The sequence below is a fragment of the Colossoma macropomum genome, unplaced genomic scaffold (genome assembly GCF_904425465.1).
Source record: "Colossoma macropomum unplaced genomic scaffold, Colossoma_macropomum, whole genome shotgun sequence".
NCBI lineage: Eukaryota > Metazoa > Chordata > Actinopteri > Characiformes > Serrasalmidae > Colossoma > Colossoma macropomum.
The window spans coordinates 10,636,057-10,661,298 of record NW_023494788.1 but is presented as its reverse complement, the minus strand read 5'-3'; the positions used below and the strand labels follow the sequence as shown (position 1 = coordinate 10,661,298).

Sequence of the window (25,242 nt, the reverse complement as noted above, 5' to 3'; positions counted from 1 at the left end):
GATGTTTATGCACCCAGCAGAATTGGAGGCAGATCACCAGTGACAGAAATCAGATTGTCAGAAAACACTGCTATTAGAAGCTTGGCCTTGTCACTCCTCTCAGAACCCTCTCCAACACAGTGCAATATGTACTGTCATTGCAAATGCTTGTAGTAAAGTAGTATGCAGTTGAGGTTATGTGAGTTGGCAAAGTGGTCTGTGTGTCCTCACTGCCCAAACAGTGGACTAACTGCCTGGCTGTGACTTCTGCCAGTCGCTCTCAGCTGTATCTGGCAACCCTGTCACTTCTGTTTGGCTGCTCAGTTGACATAAGCTGGAATGACAGTCAGTTTTCTAGTGATTGCAGTCATATCATTGCTGTTGCATCTTCAGAGTTATGTTTAAACTTGATTTTGAAAAAGCAGAAAAGCAGAATTAGTATCTAGAATCTAAAAGGTCTAATAATCACTGAGATCAACAAAGTAGAATTTCAGCATATGAGTTTTTTATTGATGATCACCAGGATTGTTCCCTTTTACAGTAAATCAGCAGAAATCTACGTTTGCATTTAGAGTTGAAAGAGATCATATGGAATATTGCACTAAAGAAGAACAGAACTAAGATTCATACAGCGGCAAAAAACAAGAACTATCACAGCGTCTTCTCAACAACATCTTAGGGCAAACAGAAGCAAAGCCCAATAATATGCATATTTCAGTACTATTAAGACAATTAGCTTGTTCAAATATACCTTTTTAAAATAGTATTTTTGTTTAATTCAGTTATTAAACAAGTACATTCAGGATTATAACTAATAAGATCACATGCAGAAATTGATGCATTGGCATGACGTATGGGCAAATGAATCCATTCTTTTCTGAGCATGGGACTCAGGAGGATGAAACTGAAATAAAAGGGGAGGTACCTTTTGGTGACATTTTTGCTTGTTGAGAAGGAGAATTACACAGATGCTAGGTTGTTCCGAAATGAAAACGGTTCACAAGAATAAGTTTGTATCACCTAGTTTGATTGGTATGTACAAGTCTATGTAAGTACAGGAGTTGTACCGTTCTTTTGTCTTCTTTCACATTTCAAGTCATATTCAGGAGAAGAAAACCTCGCAACTGTAGTTTGTACAGTTTTCAGTTGTGGGGCAGCCCTCTGCAAATCATTTTTTTCAGTTTTCTATCAGTAAGACAGCAACATCAGCATTGAAATCAGCAATATTCGAATGAGACTACAGTAATTCTTTGACAAATCGCTCACGTATAAATATCTCAGTCTTTCTCTGCAACCGTTTCTATCACTATGCCAAGTGCATATTAGCTAGTTCTTTGTTTTGTTCAAGCAGCATCCAGCAAAGCAACTTATACATTCAATAATATTAAGTTAGTGCATTCGTTACTTACACAGAGTTCTGTGTACAGCAATCACAGCTAATCAACAAGACCAGACAGTTCTTGTTAATAAGGCCAAACATTAAAATATATCCATACCTTTGGACATACAGTACGAGATCCCATTTTAGCATAGTCTTCTATCAAAAATACATTTTGTCCTTAGTGTTTGTTTATGTTGTGAAGAGTAGAGAGCATTTTCAGTCAATTTGTTTATTGGCTCACTTCATTTTTTGAAGGCCTAGAGGTAATTCCATTGCTTTGGCCACTCTGAACTTTCCACAGCTAACCTTGTGCGTTCACAGCTAAGAGGAATACAATGAGACCCTGCTGCTGAAAACATATCGAAAATATCCTTTCAAAAAGCAAATTCAAATGACAACTGAAATGCCTAACAGTGAATCAGACACCTCTGAATAACCAATTAAGACATAAACTGAGCAGGCTCACTTGGCTGCTTGGGCTAAAGACCTTGTACCTGTGTAAACAGCTATGTTTCAGCAAAGGAAATGGCACAGCCTATTTACCACAAAAAGAATTCATTCATTCGTGAGCAGCAGCGGGTTTACAAGATTACTATGACTAAAGTGTGGCTAGCTGTATGTCACAGAGTGCAGGACAATGCAATAGCACTAAGAACTTCTTTCATATACAGTCACAGTCTTGCTCTCAGTCCAATCTGCATACGGCAAAGATAGTAAGAAATATCATAGTTTAAAATAAGACAAATTCTCGCTGGCTTTTTAAAATGTTATTAACAGACTGAATAAAAAGAAACAGGCATTGTGTATTATGATTTAGAAAGTTAAATATGTAAATTATGAAGACAAAATCAACAAACCAATGTCAAAATGTGTTAATACTGTAAAATAAATCTCACAAAATGTATTAAGGTATGCTATAGAACACATAATTCAAAGTATTTTATATTTTGTGGTTCGAAACGTGTTCTAGTGATCAAGATTATTCATAGTCAGTTCTTCACTGAAATCACTCAATTGAATGTAACCATTGGATGTTAGTTCCTCTGTTTGACAGACATACAAGATAATACATTTGAGACATTGTACTAGATTCAATCAACCACATTCCATTAAAGCTTCAGTACATAACAGGAATACCTCCAGATAATTAATACGTTTGCAATTCTTTGAAATAAATTAATTATTTGTTATTTACCTAAATATTTACATGCAGTGTAACCATCTATACACCTTGCTTGTATGGCTCCTTTTCAGTCTTCAAAACTGCTACCACACTTAATGCAAAATTATCCCAGACCTCAGTTTGGGACAACACTTTAGAATAGGGGACAATTCATTCTGTATTACTGTACATATATAAGGCTACTAAGGACTCATCATTAACATCTGGATACTGTTCAAAAGCACATCAGCTCTATTAATCATCTTCCACACTATTTAAAGTGCTTCTGCATTTTTTTCTGTAAACTATTTAGTCATATTTAGACAGTTAATGCAGAAGGCACATGAGGGGACCCTTGCTCTCTGCTTATGCAGTGTATAGGCTAAATAATGCACACTTATTCTTGAAGCTGTCATTTACATTTACATCTACAAACATGTCTGTACTGCTACATGCACCACTGAAAATGAATGCCATTCAATTTAATTTGTAATGCTTTGTTGTTTTTATTGTTTGTTTGTTTTAAATAACCTTTAAATGTCACCTCAGAAAATCTAAAAAAAAAAAGAAAACTGTGCTGACAATTTAACTATCACGACACCCTTGAACTCAAAACTTCGGTCTATGAATTCTCTACTGTAAAACATATCTCTTATTTCAGCATGTACAAGCCCTCTGACTAGTACCCTTGATGCCGTTATGAAAATTACTGCAGCCAGACTACTGACCTTGTCCAAGTCCTAGAAAATCATATTACTGCCAATGAACTATCATAAACTCTATCTGACTTAATATGTAGATGGTCAAGTAAATGACAGACGATACACGGTAAGGTAGCTGCCCTAGCTATTAGTCTGTATGAATTCACAAAGACTGTTCTGATCATTAAAGCAGAGCCCTCGATCGCTGTACCTCTTAGGAGAAGCCTGAGCTGCACAAGCATCATGCTTTAGTTGAACTAAATATAATACCAATCACTGAGGAGATCCCCTTTTAACATTGCTATCTAATTTAGGTTCTTTACAGAATGCTACACACAAGCTGCACTGACTGGTTCTTGACCCTTTTGCATCAGCCACTATGAGTACACAAGAGCCCAGTCAGCAAAAACAACACTGAGCTGCTGGTATATGTCATCTACAGTGCCATATTCTTAAAGGCACATACAGACATATACAGCCACCAGTAATGCCACACTGCTAAGATAATTGAGCAGATGAAAATGTTTCCTTAAGGACACAGATTTTGGATTTTTATAGGATCTGTATAGATTCTGTTAATTGACAATACACGATTTAGATTTGGCACTTACATATCCTTTGTAGTAGCATCTGTTAGCTTGTTTGTTGGTTTGTCTGCTTGCTTACTTTCGCTGGTATGTGTACAGTATGTGCCTTTTCAGAATAGTGTGATTTAAGTCTCCTGTGGTAGAACTTTATATTCACAGCCATTATACCTGACCATCAGCCACAACACGGTTAAAGACATTTTCTAGACTATCACCGTAATGATTTTTCAAAGAGCATGTTATTAGTCCTCTCGAAAAGAAAATACACTCCTATATTCATAGTTTGTTTTCCTAGATTGAGGTTAGAGTAAATGTTTACCGAGGCATGCTAACATTCATAATGAAGAAAGAAGGGAAAGGATGAGGTATGCTATTAAAAAAATTGCAGAGGATATTTTTTGTGCTTCAAATTGAAATTTAGGTCAAGGCATTTGAACATGAATACTTGTCTCTTAAAGATATCACCATTGAGAATACAAGTAAACTAAATGTGCAACAAACCTCAGCTTATGCTAGCTCATACAGCGTCTAGTAATTCAAATTCTTCGCCTAAGCCTTGCAGACACAATCAAATAACACGTAGGTGTGAATCAGGAGTCTAAACCAAAGCTTATAAGGCCTTGTTTGACAGCACTAGGATCTGTTGCCGTTGCAGGCTAAGATACAAACTATAAATGGCAGTCGATGGAATGCAAGGCTGTGGGTGGTAAAGAATACACCATCTAAATCTTAAGGAATGATGAGAAATGAATGTGTCTCTAAATAAAAACCTGCCTAAAATTCAATTTTGCAGGCAGGGAAAGACTCATCCTGCATGACCACTGTGCTGCTGCTGGCCAGGACCATTATGTTCAGATCCTGCTGCTTCTCATGAGTCTGCTGATACCAGTCACGAGTCACCTCTGTGTCATGGGTAGGGATCAGGGTTACCTATAGAAGGAAAATGTAATCACTGATGGATCTCTGTTGAAAAGTAGATGTTCATCAATGATAGATGCCCACTGATAAATCGGTTAAATGGTTTGACTTCAAAAAACACTGCACAAAATGATATCTTGGCAAGTGAAAACATCTTAAAACTTGGTAATATACTGCTGCTGTCGGAACAAAACCTTGTATCTCCAAAATGATAACTTTACAGGAGAAGGGAAAAAAACTGCTTTTAATATACGTCACTGGAACCAGACTTTTTCCAAGTCAGTTTAGTCCCTTTCTTTTGGTCATTTCATCATGTACTGCTCAATGTAAAGGGCAATGGGCATTTCCAAATTTTGTCAAAAACTGAAAAACGACAAAAATGGAGATACAAGGTTTTGTTCCGACAGGTGAGATGTCTAATACATTTATATTATTCAAACTTTTTTTTCATTGTTCCTTGTTTGAAGCAAATTTGTCCAGTGAAATTGTCTTAATCTATTGGCAAATAAGTTTGCCTGTTTCAAGACATAACACAGATCGTGAAATGAAACTAGCAAAATGATCATACAGAATAACGATTTCACAAGACTAAATGACTTGAAACAAGTGGTTTTTACTTTTTTCAATACACTTATAATATTATTATTACTCTTAAAATGAGTTATATTAAAATTTAAAAACTAGATGCCACTTGCCAAGATATACTTTTTTGCAGTGTGTGGAGTATAAGAGGCCTATGTGAATTTAACAGTGATTCTTGATAGAGAAATGTATGTGCACAGAGTACCTGTAGATTGGTTCCCCACTGTGCTTTGCCTTCAAGCAGTGCGTCCAGAACTGCACGGCTAGGTTCTCCACTGCCTGGGTCATTCCCGCTCACTACATAGTATGCAGCGCGCACCCGCTTGAAAAATTCTTGGTCAACATTTTTAGCACTGCAGTGATTTGGAATGTAGGCAAGGTCAACATAGAAAGGTGGTCCAGGCGGAACACCAGAATTGGACTTCTGATTGGAACCTGAAGGGCCAAAAGGTTAGGTTACGTTTTTATATCAATCACTAACACTAATTTTCTGGGCTGCAACAATGAGAAAGCATACCTGTATTGCTCTTTACACCATTGACAAGCCCTTTTCCTGAATAGCTCTCTCCTTTAGAGCCTGTTGTCTCAGACATTCGAGACAGCCGGAGTGTCCTCTCAGAATCTAGTCTTTTAAGAGAAGGAGCGCGAGGCGAGGAGTCTTTGGATGCCTGTTTTACAGGTGTTGTGGACCTTCTGCTCCTAGCATCGCCTTTACGTGCTGGAGATGCAGACTTTGGCTTCCCCAAGGTCTTCCTTAACCCCTTTGTTGGTTTTAAGGTCTTTCTTGATGGGTCGCTCTGTGTGGGTTTGCCCATTGAGAAGAGCTTCTGGATCCACCATGCACACATCTGGGTGGGGAGGTTGAGGGACAGGGTCTTTCATTGGGGCCGGTGGAGGATCATGGCTCCTCGGAGAGGATGAGCGATGACCACTGGTTGCTGTGGTAGAAGTTTTGTCAACTGGTAGGTGCTCTGCATCTTCATCTGAGTCAAGGTTTCCTTCAGCTGTGATGGATGGACACTCCTCGGTCTCAGGTGGCACGTCTGAGTCAGACTGAGAAGGAAGTGACTCACTTAGAGAGGTGGGAGGAGTTTCTTCTCCTCCTGCAAGTGATACTCCATGTCCAGTTGCCATGGCACTAGAAGGGGCATGCGTTCCCTCTTTACTGTCTCCATGGGAGCTGTGGGCATGGTGACGCTGCTGTTTGTGAGATCTCCTCTTAACAGAGTGCTGTTCACGTTCATCGTCAAAATCATCCTCCCTTGAGCAGTCACTTCTGCCATCCTCCTCTCCCTCCTCACTGGATAAATGATGCGGGCTTGGGTTAATAAACGATGGGGAAAGTTCTCCTTTGCAGTGTTTGTATAATGGAGGTGAGCAAGAGGAGCTGGCCTCCATGCAGAGATCAGAAGGTCGAGTAAAATCCTCCTCTGACATTTTGGATGGCTGAGAGGACGAGGTCTGTTCACTTGATGAAACTGATGCAACTACAGTTTGATCTTTTTGCTCTTTTGAGACATACTTCAAGAGCTCTCCCTCAACTCCCTTCACTTCCATTTGTTCACAAACATCCTCTTCATCACCAGATGTTGCTCTCAAGCATGTAACAGTCTCCTGCCTTGTTTCAGAAGCAGATGTGCTTTTTTGAAACGACTGCTGTGCATCTGTTTTCTTGGTATCTTTTTCTGGCAACTCTGCTTTCAGTGGTTCCTTCCTCTCCTCTGTCTTTTCTTTAGACATTACATCAACCATTTCTTTGCGCTCTTCCTCGCCCTTTTCTCTCAGAGCTTCAACTTGTAGCTCTTGCCCCTTCACTTCAGTATCAATCTTTTCATGTTCCACTTTTTCATCCTTCGGTCTCTGTTCTTCCCCTGTTTTCTTTTTGACCTCCTCCATCTTTTCCATCCCTGGCACAATTTTGTGTTCTTCCTGCTGGTCTGATTGAACCTTTCTCTCTTTTTCAACATCAGCTGCCACATGCTCCTTCTTAACTTCATCTTTCTTCTCTTCCTTCTCTTTTTCCATCTCTTCCTGTTTCATATCTGGCAGGTCTAAGGCACCAGCCGCAACTGCTTCGCTTACTTTACTTGAAACATCTTGAGAACTTGTGCAAACTTCTGTTGGTCCATTTGATGACCTTTCCGCAGAGTGCTGCTCTGATTTAGTTGAGGCTTTGAAATCATCATGTGGTTCAGGCAATGTTTCCATGCTTCCTTTTTGAAGGACAGATCTGTCACATTCAATTCTACAAGGTAAAGTGCCTTCTTCAATATTGCTTGCATGGTCTTCAGGTTCAGTGTCAGAGGATTCTTGCTGGGGGTCTCTGTCTGCTGAGTCGGCTTTCTTTAATGGCGCAATATCAAACATAACTGATGTAGCTGAAGGAGCTTCAGACTGCAGAGATGCAATTTTGGCAGAATCTGGATCTTTTGAGCACTTTGGGTCAGCCACAGATATATCTTTTTGGTCAAAGGGCTGATCTTTGTCTGATTTTATACTTGTTACCTCTTCTTCTGACTTCTCCTCTGCTGACGACGCTTGATCTTGAAGGAAAGATTTTGTCTCCTCCAATGGGCTTAACGGAGAAAACCTTGCAAGACTAGATATTGACTCAGCTGTTGTTGTTGCTGGTGTGAGTTTTTCAGACACTTCCATGTATTCATCTCTTGACTGTACTCCAGAGCTTAAGCAGGGTAAATCCATAGGAAGAGATTCTTCTTCTTTGAGAGAGGAGTACTCATATGATATACTATCTGCATCTGACCTCAGATGAGCACTTGGTATGGTAATAGGGGTCCCTATCCCCTCTGCAAAGTGCTGACCTGTTGAATATGAGGCAGAGGTTGATGAGGAATAACTGTAGGATGAGGATGAAGACTGTGTTGCATCAGTCTGGGCAGCTGTCAAGGATTCTGTTCCCTCAGTTTTTTTATCTAATGTCTTCTGAATGTCACATTCATGTTTGTCCTCAGTGGACTTGCTTAGGTCTTTTTCCTTTGACTGCTCAGAGGCCTTGCTGTCCATATCATGATGATAACCATGTACAGATGCAGGCCCTGATGTAACTGTCTCACTTTTTTCTGAGGGACCTTGACAAAGAGTGGAAGAGGTGCTAACTGTATCTTCAGCTTTCTCACTTTCCAAAGGCTCTTCTGAAGCCCCTGATATAATATCTTCCTCTTGTTTTTTAGAAGTGTATTCTGATTCATGTGTCTGCTTCTCCTTATCTTCTTTTGTCTCACTTAACTTGGTATCACTGTAATCATCGGATGCTACTTTGGTCTCCTTCTCGGACAACTCTCTGGCACCTTTTTCCATATCCAAGTCACTAGCATCATCTTCTTCACCTTCCTCTTCCTCATCCTCATAGTCATCCTCTTCCTCTGCAAATATCTTTTGACTTTTGACTGGGTATATTTCTGTCTCTCCACTTGCCAGTAATGATTTGCTAGTTGCAGGACTTTCCTTACTTGCACTCTCAGATGCAAGGACATTGTCATCTACACAATGTACCTCTGTAGCAGAAACCTGATCAGCTCCATCCTCAGGGGATAATCGACCAGGCAGGATATCTTTTTCTGGTGGTGAGTGTCTTCCAGAGGAAAATGGGTCTTCTTTGCTGCAAGATGAATCTGATTCTTCTTTCACTTGCTTTGCCAAATCCACATCTGTCTTATCGCTCTTCGTGACCTGACTCTCTGGTATGTTCTCAGCATGAGATGAGGTTGATGGTACTGTTGTGGTCTGAAGGCTTAACTGATCTTGCAATGGAGAAAACAGCCCTTGTTGTGGTGCCCCAACAGTCACACGAGTCTCAGCTTTTAGAGATGATGTTGTATCTTCACAAACCTCTGTATGAAGTGCAGACTTTGTATCTTGCCCTTTTGCCTCTTTCTCTTTCTCAGGCTCTGACATATCAGGATATAATGTAATGGAGGCAGAAGTGCAAGCCTCTTTTACTGGTACTTCAGAACAAGTATCCTTTTCTTCCTTGCTATGAAGAGAAGAACATGTGTCCTCCTTGACAGTTTCCTTCTCTTTCTCTTTCTCCTCCCTTACCAACTTCTCTGATTTGTCTTGGAAGTCACTGGAGGAAAAGCTTGAACTAGAGTCAGGAATGGTTCTATTGTCATAGGTCTCTACGTATGTAAAACTCTTGTCCACGTAAGGTGTATCTAGTCTTTCTCTATCTAACTCTTCTTCTTGGTAACTCTCCTTATTGTCTTGCTCAGAAGACGTACTGGGCCCACTCAGGATACTTGTCTTTGTCTCAGAGAAAGATGCATGGTAATCAACCTTGCTGAATGACACTGGTTCTTCGTCACTTTGTTCATCTATGTGGCCTGCAGCTCCCTGTAGAGAGGACTGGCTGGCCCTTCTATTGTCATGTACATCTATGTCAAGGTTAGAGCTAGGATATTGCTCAATGTCCCTGTCAAGTTCACTTGAGATAGGTTTTTCATAGGGCTCATATTTGGATGTTTCATAGCTCCCTTTCTCAGGTTGACACGTGATGCTGTCATCCATTTTCTCTTTCTCCGTTTTGGTCTTTTCCTCAGCAGTCTTTTCAGAGTACTTTTCATCAGTGCTGTCTGTTTTTTGAAAATGTGAGGAAGATGTTTCCAACCCTGGAGAGGCCATCTCTCGCTCTCCTTCCATTTCTCTCTCCACTTCTTTTTCAGGTTTGACAGTGTCTGTTGAGGGAGTCTGTGTTTCAGGCATTTTGGACTTTTCAGAACTTGCCTGAATGGTGGTAGGGGTTGATGGCTCTGTCACTGTTGCAATACTATCATCCGCAGGAGCTGTGGGGACTGAAGTTTTCATGGACTCCTCACTCTCCTTCTCTAACTCTGGTGAAAGCCTAGTTGAGTCTCTGCACACACCTTTATCATCTAAATGAGTTATCATTTCCTCTTTTTCACCTGTTGTGTGTGGCATTTGTTCAGCACAACTGTCCTTTGTTTCCTCTGAGGCCCATGGTTCAACTGACAATGGTCTTGAACCTGCACCACCCATGCAGATGGCATCGCCTTCATCTTCCTCTGTACTTTCTTCATTGTCTGAGTACTTTTCGGGAAATTCAGAGCCCAACACTGTTTTCACTCCGCTCTCCATTTTCTCAGTTACTGACAATGAAGTGCCATGTTTAACCTCAACACATTTCTCTTTATAGTCTAAATTCAACTTAGCACCAATGTCCATTTTCTCTGGTATTGCTGGTAAGGTTTCTATTTCATATGTTGACACAGTATGTTGCTCATCATCTCCTAGCTGCTGTGTTTTAGATGTAAGGTCTGTCTGATATTCCAGATCTTCTGCCTCAGAGCTTGACACCGATACTTCTTTTGGAGATTCTTCTTGAGATGACTTTTCAACCTCTTGATCTAATTTTTCTGGGATCACTGATTTAAAGGTATCAGCCTCCTCCTTAGACTCTAAATCAAGTTTAGAATCCACTTCTGTTTTTGATTCAGATGAAGGAATTTTTTCAGGCAATGATTTGCTAGGACTGCTGGGAGCTGCTTTAGATTCAAATTCAAGCTTTGAATCAAACGTTTCATCAGTTGCTTCTTTTTGCCGTTCTGCAGTTTGGTCCAACTTTGAAATGTCATCTGCTTTTTCAGACAGTGACTCCAGTGGTTTTGGTTTGCTTTCTTCCACATGCTTTTCTTTAGTTTCTTGATCTTTGTCAGAAGCTACACTTGTGGACACAGGTTTTTCAATAAAGACCTCTTCTGCCTTTTTCACTTTAGAATCCTGGTCTTCTTTGTCTGCTGATTCAGTTTTCTCAGATATGGACTTCAAGACTTGGGATTGGTCTTCTTCCACATCTTTATCCTTAGGTTCATGATCTCCTTTTGGAGAAATATCTGTTTTTTCTTGAGCTGATTCTAGTGTTTGAGATGTGATGTCTTCCATGATCTCATCTTTTGCTTTTTGACCCTCTGTTGTTGCTATTTTCTCAGATGTGAAAGTGGTTTGAGGATGGCTCTGCTGTCCATGACTGTCCTCAGAACTTGTGTCTATTTTCTCTGCAGCTGACTGCAGCAATTGAGATTTGATGTCTTCCATGTCTTTATGTCCTTGATCTGGTATGCAGATTGAATCTTTTTCTTCTGAAACTACAAATGTTTCAGGTGTGCTCATTTCTTTAGATTCATATCCTGTCTTGGAAGTAACATCTGATTTTTCTGCCATAGATACAGTTTCTTCATGTTTCACTACATCTGACTTCAGCTCCAGAGGCCCAGTTTCCTCTTTCTGTTTCTCCTTAGAAACCTGATCCTCTTTCACCACCAAATCTGTTTCCTTTGGTGGGGCCTGACAGACTTCAGGCCGGCTTTCTTGTATTGGTTTGTCTTTTGATTCAAGGTCAGATGTTAATACTGCGTCAGTTTTTTCTGATGTTGATGGCTGTGTTTTGGATTCAGTATCTTCTAAAACTGATTTTTTCAATTCTTGTTCTGGTTTGTAAACTAATTCCAAGTCTTCTGAAACTACAGACTTTGAGATTTGAGACTGACTAGTTTCTGTGAGTTTTTCTTCAGGTTGAAAGTCTAATTGTGTGGGTATATCTGGTTCTTCTAAAGTATGTGTTGTTAACTGGGTATCGTCCATAGGCTTTGTAGATTCTTTCTCACCTTCAGAGGTTAAATGTGTCTCATCTGACTTTAAAGCCAGAGTCTCCATTTTCTCCATTTGTTCATCCTTATGTTCTTGAACCACACTGCTTGATAAATCTGTGACCTCTGTAATTGACTGACTCACCACTGTATACTTATCTTTTGACTCATATTCTGGTGTTGAGGTGACATATTCCATTGAAGCTGGGTGCTGTGTTTCAGAGTCAGTGTCTTTCGTAGGCTTTTTTGTAGATTCTTCCTCACTTTCTAAAGTATGTATTGTTATTTGAGTATCGTCCACAGGCTTCTTTGTAGATTCTTCCTCCCCTTTCGAAGTTAGATGCGTCTCATCTGACTTTAAGGCTGGAGTTTCCATTTTCTCCACTTGTTCCTCCTTATGTTCTTCAACCATTTTGGTTGCTAAATCTTTAACCTCTGTAACTGACTGACTCTCCACTACATGTTTATCTTTTGATTCATAATCTGTTTTTGAGGAGACACATTCTGCTAAGGCTGGCTGCTGTATTTGAGATTTGATGTCTTCTGTGGTCTCATCTTTACTTTCTTTGTCCATTTTGGCTGTAGCTTCTGTTTTGTCTGGTAGCACTGAGGTCTGGGAAGGTCTCTCTTCAATAATTTCTTTAGAATCTAATAGTTGTGCTTGAGATGGGGTTACTTTTGTCTCCTTTTCTTCTGTCTCTTGATCAGCTCTGTGGGACGCATCTCTGTCTTCTAAAGTCGACTGCAGAGATACAATTTCAGTAACTTCTAATTTCTTTTCAGTCATCTGATCCAAGTGATCTACTTCTGGTGCAGCTGATTCAACACCAGATTCCTCTGTATGTTTTGTTAAAGACACATCAAATGTTTCAACTTTTAAATCTGATGACTTTAGGTCCACAGGTTGTTTAATGGCCATATCTGTCTCTCTGGATTCATCAACCAGTGTTGAGGGTAAATCTGCCTTTTCTGGTGTTGACTCCAAAATCTGAGGCTGTTTTTCTTCGACCTGTTTCTCTTTAGATTCTACATCCTGCTTGGGGGCTGTTTCTGTCTTTTCAGGTATTTTTTCAGCAATCTCAGCTTGGAAATCCTCTTTAGGAGGCATATCTATTTTCTCTGATACTGAAATTAGACCTTGCTCATGTGCAATTTCTGTCTGCTTTTCTTTAGATTCTAAAAATGACAGAACCGCTTCTTTATCTGTCTCTGGCAGAGAGGTTTGCTGATAATCTTCTTCTTGTTTCTCATCTGCATCCTCTTTCTCATCTTCATAAAGCTCCTTTTCTTTCTCCTTTTTCTCTTCTTTTTCTACAGAGGATTTAACCTCAGAGGATTTACCACCATGATCATAATCATCAAGGAACTGACTTGCCCTTTCCTCTGCAATTGGGACTTTATTACAAATGTTGATATCATCTTCATATTTTTCCTCATACTCCTCCCTACTTTTTTGCAGCAGTGCAGTATTCTCTGTTGATAAATCTTCCTTTTTCAGTGAGGGCTCGTCCTTTTCAGTCACTGCAGCTGTTACAGTGGTGGGCTCTTTTGTGTCTTGGATTTGTGGAATGTCCTGTTCTTTTACTAGCAACTCATCTTTCTTCTCCTCCTTCTGTATTTCTTTTTCATCTGCTTTCATAACCGTATCTAGTTCAACCTTTTCAATTTGTGTTCTTTGTTTTTCACTCTCCTTTTCAACTTTAAATTCAGAGGGACAGATGGCCCCCTCCTGTTCTTGTTCCAACTGTTCAGGGAACACTCTGGACTTATCTTCAACAGGTGACATACGAAGAGGGGAGTGAGTAGCACTGGGTGGTCCAGATTGTGTAGGTGAGGCCATTTTAACAGTGCTGTCATCAGGGCTGAAGCATCTGTCATCAGCCTCTGGAAAACTACCTGACTCTGAAACCAATGGCTTAGAAGGGACAGGTGATGTAGAGGCTGGTGTTGCAGTAACTTCAGATGGTGCATCTTTAATTGGAGACACTGTTCTTTCCTCCAGAACAAGAGGAGACACAGGTTCCTTATCTAGTGTGGACTCCAAGGGAGAAGGCTCAGGACTCTTGGGCTTGTCACCTTCTTTGTCTTTCTCCTGGAGTTTAGGAGAGACAGCATATCCTTCCTGTAGCTTTCCAAGACAAATGTCAACATTTGGTGTTTGATCTTCATACTCATCCTCCTCCTCCTCCTCGTAGTGGGTAGTGGTCTCGATGCCCTCTATCTTCCCCTCCAAGGGAAGAGGTGGACATTCCTCTGAAGGAGGTGATTTGAAGCACTTGTCCTCTTCTAGGGAGGATGTCGGAGAGATGGTTCCAGCAGAGTGCAGATAGTCTTTTCCTTGGGTAGCCTCTGTTTGGGTTATGGGATGTACACTGTTTACTGTGTCCAGAAGTAATGAGCTCTTTCCAGTGTCTTCAGTCTGAGGTGCTGTGACAGACGCCACTGACTGATCCTCAGTAACAGAGGTTGGAAAAGACGACAGTTTGTCATATTCGGTGATTGATGTAGCTGAAGAGACATGTTCCTCCTCAGCCAACGGAGCAGCTATTATGCTGGTGTATACCGAAATAGCAGGCTCTTGGATGCCAGTAAATGCTTTTGCAGCTCCTTCACCCATCGCTTGCATCTCTTTCATGCCGTGGATTGCATCAAAGGAGCCTGTTTGATCTGGTACTGAGACGTCATACTTGCCAACTTCATATTGAAGGTAAGGTATCCTGTCCTCAGATTCCTCGTGAATCTCCTCATCTGAGATAGTTTGTTCAGTCTCTGAGTAACCTGGTATTGTCTCATCCTGAATGTATGATAAACTCTCTGCTGCAGCAGCTCCTTGGACTGTGGATGTAACACCAGCCGTGAGACCTCCCACATTAGATAAGTATGCATCTTCATCATCTTTGGCCAACAGAGTCTCCTCACTCATCTTGTGGTCCCCCTCCTTCGTTAACTTCTCATCAGCCACGTCTTTGATTTCTTCATCCGCAATAGCATCCAAGTCTTCAGCCTCTTCTAACTCTGCTTTTTCAACATACTCATCTTCCATCTGTCCTTCTTCAACTTCAGACTTTGTTATGTCTGTCACTGCTTCCCTTTCGCTGTGCTTCTCCATTTCTTCAACCTCATGTTTTCGGTCAACTCCTTCCAAATCTTTGCTCTCTTTTGCGATCCCTTCATCTTCTTCATCTCCTATGCCCATGTCCTCTTCCTCCTCTATTGTTTTCTTTTCAACGGTAACCACTTCCTCTTCCTCTTCTTCTTCATCCTCTATGGCCGTGCCTTCATCCTCATATTTATCACTCTCCAGTCCTTGGCGCTCCTCTGCAGTTTGTTCAGGTTCAGTTTTGATTTCTTCTGTAGTTGGCACTTCTTTTTCTGGAGGTCCTGGTTCCTGTATACCTGTTTCAGTTTGTGAAACAACAGTGTCTTCTTTCTCACCAGCAGTATCCACACAGGGGCCTACTTCTTCATCAGCTGGTTGTTCTGAAGGTGTTAGGGAATCTTCTTCTGGCTTAGGCTGATCTACCAGTTCAACTGGTGTCTTTTCTCTCAGCTCTTCAAACTCCTTGGTCAAATCTTCTGGAGTTGAAGGAACAGATTTGACTTCTCCTGTGCCATTCTCCTGAGTCTCAGACTGAGCCTTCTCAGCTTTTGATTCTGCAACAGGCTCTGCACTTTCCACCTTAGTAGTCTTGCTCTTTACTGTTTTGGGTTTCCCTTGGGTTTTGGCCTTGTGAAGAGTTTTCCTGACCTCCGGTGTGAAGGGTTTTAGATCAGGTTTGGTAATTTTCCTCAGTTCAGGTTTTGAAACATCCTTGGTCTTTATTTTTTTCTCATCTTTTTTCACAGAGTCGTCTTTTTTGATTTCACGTTTTTCTTTCTTGATCTCTTTCTTTTCCTTATCTTTTTTCTCATCCATTTTGGACACCCTTTCTTTTTTGAATGTTTTCAGTGATTTCTCCTTCATTAACTTTTTCTTTTCTGTTACCTCAGTTTTTGGTTTCAATGGCTTAGTGTGTTTTTTCTCCTCTTTTTTGTCAGACTTGTTCTCCTTGACAGATTCACTTTTTGTCTCAAGGACGGATGTGTCCTCCTGTCCATCCAGTTCTTTCTTGAAGGTCTTTGTAGGTGTGTGCATCTTGGGAGAAGACTTAAGACTTTCTTTGCTGTCAGTCCTTTGCTTTAACTTTGTCTGTTTTACAGCAGAAGGTGAGACACCAGAAGCTATGTCCTTTTGCGTAGCCACTGGATACCTCAAAAAGTCAAGGTGTTTTAGCTTTTCAAGACCTTCAAGGATTTTGTTCTGTGGTGCATTGCCAGGGAACAGAACTCTGACAATCTTCTCTGTTGGGTTGGCAGGAAGCCACACCACAAGAGCTGTAACAGATGTTAAGTATGGCACAGATATTTCACCCTCCTTTCCGTTGGGGAGCACAATCCCAGTTTTGGCCTTGCTGTTACCAGCCCACTTCTGCATAAGAAACTGCATTTCCTTACTGTCCTTCACTGGATTAAGGACAAACATTTCTAACCTGCCCACACCCATCTTGTGAAAAAGTGTGATGGGTTCAATGGTGTTACTAACTACACGGAAAAGAGGTTCAGGCTTAATTCCAAGCTTGTCAAGGTACTGCAATGTCAAAGAAGCTTCTTCAATACTGCGTTTGACTTTTAAGTTTGATTCAGAGGTGCGGAGCTTCTCTGGTACATTGAAGAACACAACTCCAAGCTCTGGTGAAATGAGGTTCTTCATCCAGTCGCTGTAGGTAGTTGAGCCTTGTGACTGCTCTTCCTCTTGCTCTGCTATCTTCCTCTGAAGGAGCCCATTGATACCAGGGAGATTGTCAGCACCAATGTGAGTGAGCAGAATGGAATCAATACGGTCTAAGTGTCGGACAAGTTTCCAGAAGCATGATTTTCTCTCAGAGCCGCCATCAATCAAAATATTGAAACCATTGACTGCAAACAGGGCAGAGTCTCCTCTTCCTCCAGGGAAGATGTAGCAGCAAGGCTTTGACAGTTTGAGAAATCCTCCAGAAGTGGGTGGCTCAAGTAGGTCAAATGGGGATGGCACATCTACTGTCTCGGAAATGTACTCTGTGAACTCTGTGACGCCCTCCATTTTGGGAAGTATGGGCTCAGGATTCAATTTATAGTCCAGAAACTCCCTCAGACACTGCCCCAGGGAGGTCCAACCTGCCTCAGTTCGGCAGGACACAGTGAGCGTTGCCCGCTGCCCTGGGTCTGCTTTACCCAGCAGATAAGTGACCTACATATGGAGAAAGATAGAGTCAGGCAAAATGCTGACTAGTAGTCCAACAGTACTCCAAAATATTTGGTCAAGTAACTGTTCTTGTGCTTCATTAGACTTCATATGGCAGTCTAATTACATTTCATTTGATTACTGAATTTGATGCAAAGTGAAGATTCCATGTTGAAAGGCCTCTGACCTACCCCAGGATCAGCAAAGACACGCGATAAGGCTTGATAAGTAAACACTCCAGTTTGAAGAAGCAGGTCACCTTGGTCCGAGTTCTGCCCACTCAGGACCAGTAGCTTGTGCACAGCTGGGTCAGACACAAGAGAATGGATCTAGGACAAAGGGAGAGACACAGAGGGTACTTTAAAAAGACATCACAAAAGTTCTTTGTATTTTAGGAGGTCAAATAGATATTTATCTGCTTGGTCTAACCTAACAAGTTTCAGCAAATATAGTAAAATATATGATTTGTCTTTGACCAGAATTGCATGAATAGCTGCAGTCAGACTCCATACAACTTTTCAACAGTCATTTTCTGAGAAGCCTACCTCTGAAAGAACTGTATCTTCCGATGGATTGACTAAGACAACTGTCTCGAGTACATCACTTCGGTGGTGCAGTGTCCTTTGTCCTGTAAAAATATGCAAAGGCTTTACTGCTAAAGTTTAAAAGAACTGGTATGGGCCTTGTCCATATGTTGCAAACCTCACTCTGTCAGATGGACAATATTTATGAAAGGTTCCTGTAAAGCTACAGACTTTATACCTTTAAATAAAAAGGAACTTCTGGATTAGTACAGAAACTATTTCAACAAGCAAACAATATCATTCAGCTGCTAAAGATTCCCTGACATGACTGCATTGTAAATGTAGTCATTATTTTTTTTGGCTAACAATAACAGACCACAATATTAATAACAGGAGTTAATTCTTGTGGGATGTCCATCATCAAGGAAACAGCTTAATGGGCTATGCCATTTCTGGCCTTACAATGCACTAACAGGATTCACTGCACTGCATGAAACAGTTTAATCCATTGGTAATATCGCAATAATTATGGTATGAATTACTGTACTTAGAGAAGGAAATAAAAAATAAAAGTGTCCAAAATTACAAAGAATATGTGACTTACACAAAAGACTGACTTGATTTTTAAGTTTCTACATATATTTCAGTCCCTAATTGTACTTGCACATTAGGTGCGTGCCACATTTTAGCTGAATCATTGCCTTACAGGCCAGCCACTGAAAGGTAAGTCTGTAAAGTGCTTAATGCAGCAGTGTTGCCATATTAATCCTAAACTGCATGCCCCTTAAGAACAATGCATTGATTGACCAATCATATTAAATGGCAGCTGTAGCATCATTGGATGAAGTCCATTAGGAGATATGCAGATTGAATATTATTAGGTGGTAAGCTATATCTGATTTTAATTTCAATAAAGAAATGCATTAAATAGACCCACTGTAATACTTTCATGTTTATTTGTTGTAGTTCAATATTGCAACATTGAGAAAATTTGCAGTGCTCAGAAAATTCTTAAGGAGTATTGTTAACAAGATATTACAGTGGTTTAGATTACAAACAGACAGCTGGTGAGGACTAAAGGGTCAGGGTTTAATAAGTATAAATGACTGTAAGAGGATATCTAGACAAAGCTGACAGTGGGTGGCAGGGAAACCACATGCCACAACTACAAAAAGGGATCCTTTATTCTCCTTCATCTCAATGGACAAACCCAAACAAACATGATATTTTCAACTGTAGAAAATCTGTTAGGAGATCAGGCCGTATGGGGGAATTGGAGAATACAGCATGACAGGAGCTGGTTTCCAAGCTGGCTTGAGCCCAGAGCTTCCATCAGATGGAAGCTTATATTGGGCATATAAGTAAATTGTTTGCAAAAACTGTTGAGACATACTATGAGGCATGGTTATAATCATACTGCAGACAATGTTTGATACCACAGTAATACAGATATTATGCAAATTATTGTTTTTATTCTCTATCACGTCATAGATTTATTTTCACTTCACCTTTATTAAACCATTCCCTTTGTACAATCTTTCTAATGTATGGTTAGTTTGAAAATGTATACAATAGAAAGACTGCAGTTAACTATAGACTATACAAATAGAACATCACCAACTAATGAGGTCTTCTTCCCAGTATAGAGTGAAATGGACAGGCTTGTCCAGAAAAAGCATGCCAATGCACCAGTTTGGCAATGTATTGGTTTCCAACCAAGTGACTGTTGAGAACCACTGGATGTTAACAGTCTAACATGTTGTCTGTGCAGAATAAATGATTATATATAAGTATTATCAGAAGCTTGCCAAGTTGGTAATTAAAGTTGGTACAATTGCCATCAGGGACAATGCACACTACAGTGTAAAGCTCTATAATGCTCACATATGGTCTGAATTGGGATCACGACAATATTGTTTATCACAATATTCTGCATTTGTTGAAATTTACATTAAGGTCTAAGCTTATATAATATTTGCCTTTGTTGTAGCCCTTCAGTGACACAGCAGTTTGGAACAACGGGATACAGAGAAACTGTCTAAATCAAAGCCTTGTCGCTTGCCTCAGGCACACAGCCCAGAGCAACATCAGCTGACTGAATAGGAAACAGATACTGTAAAGTGTTTTTTGTTTCTCAACAAAGTTATCATCCCAAGAGTTCTCATATTTAGCTGAAACGGGTGGTGGCATAGATTCCTTCCTGAACCTTCTTTGGAGAGTCTGTAGCAGTCAGTACTGCTGTTACATGTTAAGGTGTGAACAAATACCAGTATGTTAGTTTTCATCACAGTTTAAATTCCAGTATTATTTCAGTATTGTCTTCATCACCATGTGCAGTAAACCCTTAAATTATCTCAACACTGTCTCAATATTGAAATAGTGCTTTCAAACTTAACATAACCCTGATCTGCAGTTTTGAGCAGGATGTTCAGCCAACTTCGTTTTCCGCTATTCCCTCTGGCACTATTTCACAGAGGGAGGAAGCATAACATCATAACTCTTCATAACTCCTTGTTTCCACTTAATGAAAATGTGCCCTATTATTTTTCTTCAAACAGTGATCTTTACCTTATATAATAGCCGTTATATACACTTGAAGCATGCACTCATCCTCGCTTCATTCATGTAAGTGTTTATCAGTGCTGCTTTGTTAAATGACTGTTCCTCAGTCCTTTCACAAAATAAGATAGCCGGTCGTTTCTCAAGCACGTCTCAGTTGCGATTCAGTCCTACCTCGATTGACCTGTTTGATATAAATATCCGCTTATGAACACCCAAAATGAGAACGCTATGTTAAAATAAGCTCAAACAGAGCACTGACAGAACGCAGACCAAGCCACTGCACTGCTCCAGATAGTTTGCTCCAGATATAATCACCCCAGAGAGTGAGAGGCCTATGGAAGTCGGGAACAAAATTGCCTCATCTGAGGTGAGGCATCGGAAAGTGGCTTTTCAGAGAGTTACTTAATGCCATCACATCATATGTGCTTTTTCACCTACGCAACCTTGAGACCTTGCTGTGGTGCACATGCTCAGCAACACTGCATCTGTTTCTGCTGCTGACAAAGCCACGTTTTCTGTTATCAGCTTGATGACGGTGTCAGATTGAGGGTGAGGACTCGGTATCGAGACATTTCCTCTTAAGTGCATAAAAAGAACAGGCCAAGGCCTCTTGTGCATTAACCCTACAAGACTGTCAGTACATAATGAGATAACGATGTTGTGTGTAAAAGGTTTACTGTAATCTCATTTTCACAAATGTGTTATTCATCCTGGATTTATTCCAGGGCAATATTAGATGAGACAGAGTACAGTTTAATTAACCACAACTTATCATGAGTCATATCATTAGCTAGCCTTTGGCATGGCAAGAAGTCATATGTCTCTGTTCTCCCTAAAACATCAATGTCTCTGAGACTTCCTGGTTTTATCAAGCCATCCGACACTTACTTAGAATCTAAACCTGACCTTCCTTTCTGCTGTACCTTCACAAGCAGCGAATGTCCCAGTTTCTTCATGTAATCCTAGTCCTGTGATTTGGCAGTGCTGAATGATTCTGCTGGTAAGCCAGTTATAGCCTCTGTGTTAATCGCAGCTGTGTCCACCACTTGGGCGAAGGTGTGGCCATACCATCATGCCACTGAAATTAGGACCACACTTTCTACGTGCATCTGTCATATAATAATAAAAAACACACCAGGCCTTTCTGACCGAAATAACTCTATACAGTGATTCACCGAACCCACTGCCATGAAGGGATGAACACAAGGCCAGTAGCAACCGAGGAAGCATGACAGACAAATGACTATTATTATGCTTATTATAAGGACCCTCATTTTTTCTATTTTTTTGCCTGAGGCATGCTTACAATGTGCAGTTTACTGTACCAAAAAAAGTCAGAATTTATTTACGATAATAATTTTTTAACTTATCTTTATCCCTTTGAATTAAATAGGCTGTGTTGGTTACTTTACCTTTAAGACTGATAAATCTATGTAAATGATCTCTGTTCTGATTGGCTGCCCTGTATTGCATCAGCTGGACCACTACTTATAACTTCAAAGTGAATGGGCGGAGCTCAGCTGTTGGAAGATGAATAGGTGGATGTGTGTACATGTGCCATTGCAAAAATAATTAATTCAAAATGGACTGTTTGTTTTTGCAGTTTATTTTCCATATGTGAACTGTATGCACTGGGGTGCCATAAGCATCAAACATTTTTTTCCAAAAAAGTGAGAAAAAAACATTTTTAGTTATATATGCCCTTTAAAGACACAAATGGGGAAGACAAGTAATGAATTTAATAAATTTAGCTAAGAATAGTGTATTGCAGAAATATGTTAAACTTTTCTGAGATAAATAAACAAGAAAAGAGAAATGAGAAGACAAATAAGGACAGATATGACCAAACTGGTGACGAGGCAGGGAAAGGGCAGGAGCACATACTTGGTGCACTACTCCTGTTTCCTAGAGACAAAAACTCTAGGCTCAGTCTTGGGCCAACTATGAGCTCAGAACCCTCACCCTGCCTATTCCCTTAGTTTGGTGCCCATATGTTTGTGGCTTTCCTCTTAATTACAACTGCACTTTTCCTCAACACATATTATGAGTGTTAATTAAATATTTTTTCCCAGCATATCAAATACAAACCCTCACAGGTCACTTTATTAGGTACACCTACCTTGTATCTACACTGTCCATTTGCCAGTGAACTGCTGTGCAAAGAATGGTCATCACCCAAATAATACCTGCTCGGTGGTGGTCACACTGGGGTCCTGACCATTGATGAATACGCTATGATTGTAGATATAAGGTTCCCCTAATAAAGTGGTCAGTAAATCTATATAAAAATTTAATATTTATGCAAAAATGTTTAAATCTGAACCTGTTGAAATTTTCCAAATACTGATATGTTTCTATTTCTAAACCAAGACAGAAAGAAACAGGGAAAACATCTTCACAGGTTAAGTTGGACAGGGTCTATTGTATAACACAGTACTGCCAGGGAATTGAGACTGAAGCAGTCAGAGGATTTACAAAAAGCTTATAGGTGGATTTGCAGACTGGCAGCAGGCAGGTTGAGAAACAGCCTGGTTTACTTGCCAACAGTAACTTAATAACACAATAACTCTTACAGTTTCCTGAAGTCTCAGTCAGGAATTACTGCATCTGGCAAGTTGCTTTACTGTACTGTGTCAACAAAAGCTTTCATACCCAGCAACACATGGCATTGTGTACAGTCCATCCCTTATATTGGACTTTATATTAACAATACAACATATTACATAAGCTGAAATACAATAGAAGCCTTAGATTGGTTGTTCACATCTTCTTATTGGGTTCTTCAAGCTGCAGTAAGCATGACATTGATAGATTGTTCATTTCAGATTTCTCAGGCTTGTTTTATTAATGTGCATAAGTTGACAATGATCAAATTCCATACAGGTTATCTCTAATATTAATCAACGAGCATTTTGGGGACTGCACAACTGTACAACACTACATGACTGCACCCACTACAACACACTCCAGCATTCACTGATTAGCTTTAGAGACAACTATGTCTTACAGTTTGCAAAGGTAAAGCATTCATTTACAACTGTTGTCAATTTTATGCCCCATCATATTAATGAAGTTAAATTTAGATTATAAATATAGATAAAAGATGTATTTAATAATAAATGAAGAAGTTAAATTTCCTTTTATAAGACTGTCAGAGCTCTTTATAAAAATATCAAGCACTAGACAATGATGAATGCATTATCTTACACTGGCAATTATTAGGTCCAACTGAAAATAAATATAGTAAGGATATGAAGATACCATATAGGAGTCTGTACATCTTAAAAGGAAGGAATTCAAAGGAATTAACCTAACCAAAGGATTTTTTTCATAATTTCTTACCATTTATATAATTAACAGCTAAGTGCATTTCAAGAGAGAACTTACTGGCATGAAACTGAAAAAGCCAGTAGGACTTAGACATTCAGGCTAATTAATGCATTAAAAACGATGTATTCTCTATCATTAAAACCATGCAGCAGACAGGAAAATGTCCTAATTCCCTTTTGGATTTAACCACTGCTGTATAAAAAGGTCTTCTAAGCACTAATGGTGAATGGTGATATAATACACCTTGATACTGACCCTAAATCATTCTCTTTCTTTTTGATTTTCCAAATGACTGAACAGCTAATTCCCACTAAAGCTGATTTTTGTATTACAATGATGTCAACTGTAGCGTTTAAATCCTCATGCAGAAAAAGGCTAAACAGAGCATAAACCCATGTTTATGCACTCTTGGACACATGATTGTAGGAAAAAAACTTTAATTAATTAATGTAGAACATTTACATTAAAAGAGGTTCTTCATACTTGCACATAGGGCTGAATGAGTAATCTATTTTTACCAAAATTGCTAACTGAAAGAGTGCAATTTTGAAATAGCAAGAGCTGAAATTTAAATTATGTACTATATTATGCAACTCTGTCTTAACAAGTTTTAAATGGGGAAATTTAACCTAATAACACAGAGCTCCTGAACTGGCAGTCTGGCACACAGCATTCAGCATTCAAGCCAAAAAAGTTTAAAAAAATAAATTAATAAAAAAATATGTCTTCTCACTACAATCATTTTAAAAAAATACTTTAATTAAAATTAAAAATTAATTAATTAAAAATACTTTATTAAATCCTAATCTCAATATTGGTCAATTCCCAAATCATTCAGCCCTACTCACACATGGTTTAAAGGAACCATCTAGGGAAGCACCCATATGTGAAATGTAGGCCAGTGCCGATATCTGATATTTTTCATGTTCTTATCTGCCAATACTGATACTGATGCTGCTATATACACATTTACAAAATGTAGAAACCGGGACGAAATCTACTTTAGCGTTACAGAGAAATCTAACATTTATTTCTAAAGGCTTCAAAAACCAGTAAAATAAAGCAAATGTAGCCCAGCATTGTCTAAACTTTTAGCACTTCTGGAGTACAACAAATACATCATCAAACATTGTTTTGAAATATCAATCAAATCCAAACCCCTATCTGGTAATTTTTTAAGCAATTACTTGATGATATGATTGTGCATTCAATGAACGGTTCTTTAGGGAACCGAAAATGGTTCTTCTTTTTGGCACCGTTTTATAAGTGTAAAAAGAGTAACTTTCATAAAAAAGTTGAGTCCTAGAATGTTACAGTAATATTAAGTCAGCCACTGGGAGTGGTCTTCACCAGTGGAGCGCTGCTCAGTGCTGCAGCGCTGCCCGCACAAAACGCACCAATACTGGATTTCTTTAGCAGTGGCAGTTTGTGCGGTCTCCCACACATCCACCGACACAGTCACCCAGCAGCAGGAATTAAAGACAAAATTACTTAACATTTGGAACAGAGAAGGAAGAGGAGGACAGTGCCTGGAAAAACGAGAATGATAATGTGTGATGAGAGAGAGAGAGAAAGAAAGAGAGAGAGACAGAGAGAGAGATGTTTTCACCTCACAGCGACCGAGGGGAGTTCA

General features: G+C 39.8%; 1 protein-coding gene across 1 annotated transcript; it reads right to left on the bottom strand.

Moving 5' to 3' along the window:
• Window positions 1-462: 462 nt before the first annotated feature.
• map1ab (microtubule-associated protein 1Ab) lies at window positions 463-17,821 on the bottom strand. The gene is given in 6 exon segments (XM_036568393.1): window positions 463-4,740; window positions 5,516-5,745; window positions 5,828-6,080; window positions 6,082-17,199; window positions 17,385-17,522; window positions 17,739-17,821. Coding segments are annotated over 4 exon segments (11,610 nt in total). The 5' UTR covers window positions 17,053-17,199; window positions 17,385-17,522; window positions 17,739-17,821; the 3' UTR covers window positions 463-4,584.
• Window positions 17,822-25,242: the final 7,421 nt, after the last annotated feature.